Here is a 6,626-nt window from a genome sequence, read left to right on the forward strand (position 1 = left end):
TGTACATGCTATGACATAGCGTCACGCCAAGTTCATTTTACTTGTATACACACACAACTACTGTTCATTTGAATGGTTAAACCATTCTTTCGTTATAGGCTGTAAACAGATTGCGCTCAAACAGTGACTTAAGCAATGTTTTGCAATGGTTTGAAAGCAGTTGGGATACAGGATATACTTAAATCGGATTAAATATCAGTCAATATGTCGGACACCAACAGGAAGTTGATTACCGTGATGCTCGTGCTGGTCTGGATATCCATGGTAGGTCAACACGAGCCCGCTCGTGTAGCGACGTAGAATGGGAGAGAATCAGAAAAACGGATTGTTTGATCGGTATTTTCTATAAACATACTGCTTTATAATCGGGTTTCGTATGTAAGGTTTATTTGGATATGTTCGTACTGCTTTGTAACAGCATATGGCGTGTGAAGAGCATGAAGAATGGAACGTTTGTTGCATAAATTCGATCATTATCACGATTCACATTTACTTAATGTCCAATACTCATACAGATTGGTATGAGATCATGTGTTTCAGCAGTAATGCAGGATCATATAGCTCTATGTACTTGGTTATATGTTTAAAATGTATAGTTTGTTATAGTACAATAAACGTTGATGTAGATATATATATGGAAACTATCAGTTTGTTATAGTGCAAATACCACGAAGAAGATATTTATATGGAAAACAACAGCAACAACATGTGTAAAATCAGAATTGCATAAATGTTTCGACCATCGGTCTATGTCGTCTGTATTATACCCCTAAACCGGCTCATGCATGGGGGTGGGTTGAAGTTATCAGCGCATGCAATCTAAATACTAGATACCTTTGTCGCATAATACTTGTGTTATTTAGCTTCCGGTTTAAACAACCAACCTCAATAAAGAAGACAATAAGCGACAATATTCGCATTAAATAATGCGTACCGATAATTGCAATCAGGTAATTATATATTATTATCGTCTGCGTTATCTATGCATTGACATATACATGTATCTTAGATATCAAACTTCATTCACACAAATGTTAACAACTTGAAACACAAATTTCTGCAAACAAACAATGGTATTAAGTTGGACAGATATCTCACGTTTAATCAAGATAATTACCGTGTCACGTGTACTTAATATACATGCAAGTCAGTAGTTATAATATTAGTTTTAGTTCACGTGACGCTCTTTTTTGTGACAGCTGCATAACCCTACATCACATGAAAATGAAAGTTTGTTAACGAGACGCACGAAGTATTTTTTCGTAAGCAAAGCATTGCGAACAATCAATCAAAATTATGTGCAACGATTAATCAAGCAGCAACTAAAGTACACATACTTAAATAAAATAACGATAATTTTATGCAACTTCATTTGTAGTTTATTACTGTAAAATGAAAAATGGAAATCACTGCGTAGTACATGTGAACACCTATTAGTCACAGTTGTCGACCCTGACATGTTTAGTTTTATTCGCGCAAAATGATCAACGTTGGCCATATATTTCAAGACGATACTTATCACACAAACATCTTGATTTCTTATGTATAAAAACACATAAAATATTGATAAGGTAAGCTGTCCGGTTAGTGCAGAGGTTGGTACACGTGCTGCTCACCTAGTCGACCCGGGTTCAATGCCCGCTTCCTCTTCAAGTGAGATAGGACATGTGGGGATTCCTCCGGGTACTCCGCTCCTCCCCCCCCCCCCCCCCCCGCACATATTCAGCGCAAGCAGCAAAATTGAATGTCTTTAAGTAAACACTAAACACATGTAGCTGGAATTTTCGGCTAGATTTTAAAATATGTCCAAACTTTCGCGAACCCCTTAAGTTTATTAGGCAAGTGTACTGATACACACTCCGGGTCATCACATTATGCATCTTGGGGCACGGAAGGGCTTCCTAAACATCGAAATAAAAACACATTGATAACGGCTCTTCAGAGGACAGTTTTTTAGTATAAGATTGTCATATTTTGCCTACGTAAATAATCTTTTTGAATACAGTATTGTTGTGTTTGGTCAAATTACCTTAGTGCAAACAATCATTAATGCGGCTATCGAACATATTCTAACAATCTTATAGCAATAACCGTTGTTTGGCTCTGTGCGAATAGTTGATTATCTATGCTCTTTGTGTGTATTTGTTAGTCTTGAACTTCCTATGAAATTACTCAGCCGCATATAAAAAGTACCATTACTTATTCAATCGCATTCTATCCAGGGCCTGTTTTTCGAGGTCGGAGGGCCCACTATGGTGGATCTACGCATGAAGTTCAACACTTCCTCTGCCGACATAGCGCGCTCAGTCTCCGCCCAGGGTTTCGGGATATTCGCCGGCGCGCTTGCAGGCGGGCTTGTCATAGACGCCATGAGGACGTGGAAGTTCCTCGTGGTGACGCTGGCGGAAACCATAGCAACTGTCGCCGTGATCTTGATGCCGTTCGTCGCCTCGCTGACCTGGCTTTGGGTGATGTTCTTTTCCGTCGGAACAGCGGCAGGGCTTATCAACGTCGGTAAGCGTCTATCCTATCGAAACACGTGCTCCATCGATGTGTTGGATTACAATAAATGCGCCGTTTATTAAAAATGTATTCGTAGGAGCTGCTTCTGACCGTAATATACGAAATGACTAGGTCTTAATTAACCATAACATTACCATAAAACCTGAGACAAAGACAGTGTTTAAGCAAATGGCTAATAGTAATCGTTCAATTTCGTTGCAGCCGGCCAGCGGATGCTGATAGAATTGTGGCGAGACGAATCTGCATCCCCCATGCATGCCATGCATATGGGCTTCGGAATTGGCGCCCTATTAGCTCCAATTATTATTAACCCTTTCCTCGCCGTTTTGGAGTATGGTCCCGTCAACGCGTCGAGCAATGACGTCACCCTCCCCGGAGGCAGGGATTTCATCGTCATAAAGGAATCTCGTGTTAACCTAGCTTTTGTCACGATTGGTTTATGCTCTGCGACGCTGGCGCTGCCAGTTTTCTTGTACCCCTTCGTGAAGTGCTTCCGACGTTACAAGAACAAATATAACAACATGGATGAACCGGAAGAGGGCACTGTTGCGCCGGCGCAGAACGGGATAGTAAAGCGATTGCTGGTTATTCTAAACCCAGCGACCTACGCTAACGGAAATTTCAAGTTCGGTCTCACCGTGTTTGTGTTTATCATTGTGTTGTACATAAATCTCGTGGGTGGGGAGCAGCTGTTCGGAAATTTCGTGCGCACGTTCTCCGTAGATCAGCTTCGATTCGCCCGCAACGAGGCCTCCTATCTTGATACGGTCTACTGGGGCAGCTTCACGATTGGGCGACTCACGGGCTCCGTTTTAGCGCACTTTATTTCTATGCGCAAACTATTCTTGATAGATTTATTTATGAACCTTTTAGCTGTAACCTTCGCGGATATTTTCGCAGCGCGAGGGAAAAATTTCTTATGGGCGTTCACTGCCATAGTCGGTTTCTTCATTGCGCCGCTATTTCCGGCCGGTATCGCGTACATTAATACGCATATAGAGGTTGGTGGAATGGTGCTGACGCTGGTTGTGTTCGCTACAGGCTTCGGTCAACTTCTTTATGTTTGGATTGAGGGCCTACTTTACGAAGCGTACGGACCTAGGACTATTTTGTACGCTATGCAGTTCTCTGCGATATTCCTGTGTCTCATTTCTGTTATATTTGTCGCCATAAGCTGGACACGAAAACGCTTCGCGATCAACGAGGACCAGACGCCGGTCGTGACGTCAGGTGAGGACATTAGAATGACATCGGATTTGCGGTATAGCGACATGAATACTAGTAGCTGACAAATGGACTGCGATATTTATTAGTAACACACATGTACATGGTTTTAAGTTATACGTCTACTTTTCAATGTTATTGTTTAATGGTATCAATAAATATATTGATTATGGACTATACTTTTTTTCTCGCAAGCAATCAGTTTGTTTTAAAGATGTCTGATACAAACGAAATTATCCAGTAATATACCATGCGTTGTTAGTGATCCTTTTTAATTGTGTCTTTAACGACGTGACTTATATAAGTCGAAATGTTAGTTATTACAAAGGGGAGAGGTCACTTAACAGTTTATATTCTTATTATTTCATGAATTTTAAATAGAAATAAGATATGGTGGACGAACCTCATGTAAGAACTATGGTATTTACTAAAATGGAGTTTATAATCAGAGAGGGTCACCAAAAATAAAAGTGAGACCACCGACAAGAATATTTATAGAAAATATATAAGTTGTATAGCACGAACTTAGAACCCGTCAGACCTTACACAACACGTGCAACCTAGGTAATATCCAATGTCCAAATGTTATTTTATTAAAATATGCGTTGAAATACGCTTTTATTGTATGAATGAACCTTAATGAATAAAGTAAATGAAAAAAGTGACGTCACTAAAATATGTTTTACCTCATATTCATGTTCAAACAGTAGGTTATATATGAAATTTATTTCAGAGGTGCTGGTCGTTATTTTGTGTTGTATGTAAATCTACACATTTCGCATCATGAGGAAACCGGTGTTAAAGATAAATAGTAATTGCATATCGTTGAATTATGATTTATGGACAAATCCTGACATTTTTATGCAGTTATCACTTAGGCAACAACAACATGATTCGATGTTCTTTGAATTCCCACTCCGAAAAAAACATGATTTTGCATTGCGCCCAATTATCTTCTTTACCCCGAACCAGATATTCTTAATATGAAGAGTTTTTCTATAAATTTTAAATTTTGGTTAAGCCAACATATTTTACGTAAATCACTGACTATTTTTCGTTAACTCGTACAATATGGAAGTATAAAGCTGGCTGGTACTGCCTCCCTCTCAAGTTAGTACATAACGGCCTGTTACAAATATTTTTTTAAGATTATGACTTTTAAATATCGCTCAAATATGTTCAATGCGCACAATAAGAAAGTTGATTTGCAAGGTGCAGCAAATAAAAACTGCATGACGTGCTCAAAAACCAAACACTAACAAAAGGGTCAAGGACAACTTGATCAGATTGTACTGAAAGGAAACGTTTGAATCATATATACCGATTTTAATATGATTTTTAAGAATTTATCGATAAATATGGCCATATATTATTTTTAATTTTGCGCCGTTCGTTGGCATCTGAATATACTGAAAATGGACAACACCTATTTGTGCAATATGAAGAGGCACAATATCTTTATTTGTTTTAATGACACCATTAACATAATTGTTTCGAAATTACGTTTTATAACTTTGCATTTCGTTTATTCGGGTATGTCTTTACAAAAGTAAAAAAGGAAATGAAAGACCGTTTTCCATTTAAATTTGCAATAAAAAAGTGAACAAAACTTGCATCATCTTTTAAGATTATGATGTCTAAATTACATGAATGCACCTGAGTTTTTTGAGGTTTCTGAAATTGAATATATTATTTTAATAATGTGTCCTAACATTTCAATGTCGGTATACAGATTATTATATTTAAAGTTCGGCCAATTTCGCCGCTGAATAACATTCATCCACTTAACAATTGTTGAATTATATATATATAAATATGGCCATATATTATTTTTAATTTTGCGCCGTTCGTTGGCATCTGAATTTATTGAAAATGGAAAACAACTATTTGTGCAATATGAAGAGGCAAAATATCATTATTTGTTTTAATGAAACCATTAACATAATTGTTTCGAAATTACGTTTCATAACTTTGCATTTCGTTTATTCGGGTATGTCTTTACAAAAGTAAAAAAGGAAATGAAAGACCGTTTTCCATTTAAATCTGCAATAAAAAAATAAAGTGAACAAAACTTGCATCATCTTTTAAGATTATGATGTCTAAATTACATGAATGCACCTGAGTTTCTTGAGGTTTCTGATGTATTGAATATATTATTTTAATAATGTGTCCTAATATTTCAATGTCAGTATACAGATTATTATATTGAAAGTTCGGCCAATTTCGCCGCTGAATAACATTCATTCACTTACCAATTTTTGAATTATATAAATTGAGGTTTTTTAGTAAAGCGATACATATATTTAAAGTTTTTATGATAATTTAAATCACGTCCATAATCATACTCGATTGACATGAAGAACAAAAACACACGGTTATTCAGATTGCAGTTTAATTATGTAGCAGATTCACGTATAGAACACAAAACGTTTGTCTTTGACAGCAAAAGTACATTTTTATTAGTAAATTATAAAACAATCAGCGTTCGCCTACGTTATGATTTTGTAGATAACGATTGGACGACTGATGCATTCCTTCTTTTACATGCAATTATTCAAAAGGTACTTAACTCAAAGGAAAAACTTTGGTGTGCGTTCATTGATTATAAACGTGCATTCGATACCGTTAACAATGATGCATAATGGGTAAAACTTGTAAAAGCTGGTATCAGTTTCAAAATGAATAATATGATAAAATGTATGTATACAAATGTACAGTCGTGTCTCAAGCTGCCTAACTTTTCAAAGGCAAATAATGCTAATATTTCTTACTCAGATTTCTTTGAAGTTTAAATGGGCTTAAAACAAGGGGAGCCACTATAGCCGATATTATTTATCTTATTAATAAATGACGTTTTTAAAACTATCAATTTGGAAGAT

The 6,626-nt window shown here is 36.8% G+C and overlaps 1 protein-coding gene across 1 annotated transcript; it reads left to right on the forward strand.

Moving 5' to 3' along the window:
* On the forward strand, positions 1-3,921 carry LOC127853644 (sodium-dependent glucose transporter 1B-like). Its single transcript, XM_052388332.1, has 3 exons — positions 1-264; positions 2,223-2,514; positions 2,725-3,921. The coding sequence occupies exons 1-3, from the start codon at positions 205-207 to the stop codon at positions 3,810-3,812; spliced, it is 1,440 nt and encodes a 479-aa protein (XP_052244292.1). The 5' UTR covers positions 1-204; the 3' UTR covers positions 3,813-3,921.
* Positions 3,922-6,626: the final 2,705 nt, after the last annotated feature.

Source organism: Dreissena polymorpha, chromosome 12 (genome assembly GCF_020536995.1).
Source record: "Dreissena polymorpha isolate Duluth1 chromosome 12, UMN_Dpol_1.0, whole genome shotgun sequence".
Taxonomy (NCBI): domain Eukaryota; kingdom Metazoa; phylum Mollusca; class Bivalvia; order Myida; family Dreissenidae; genus Dreissena; species Dreissena polymorpha.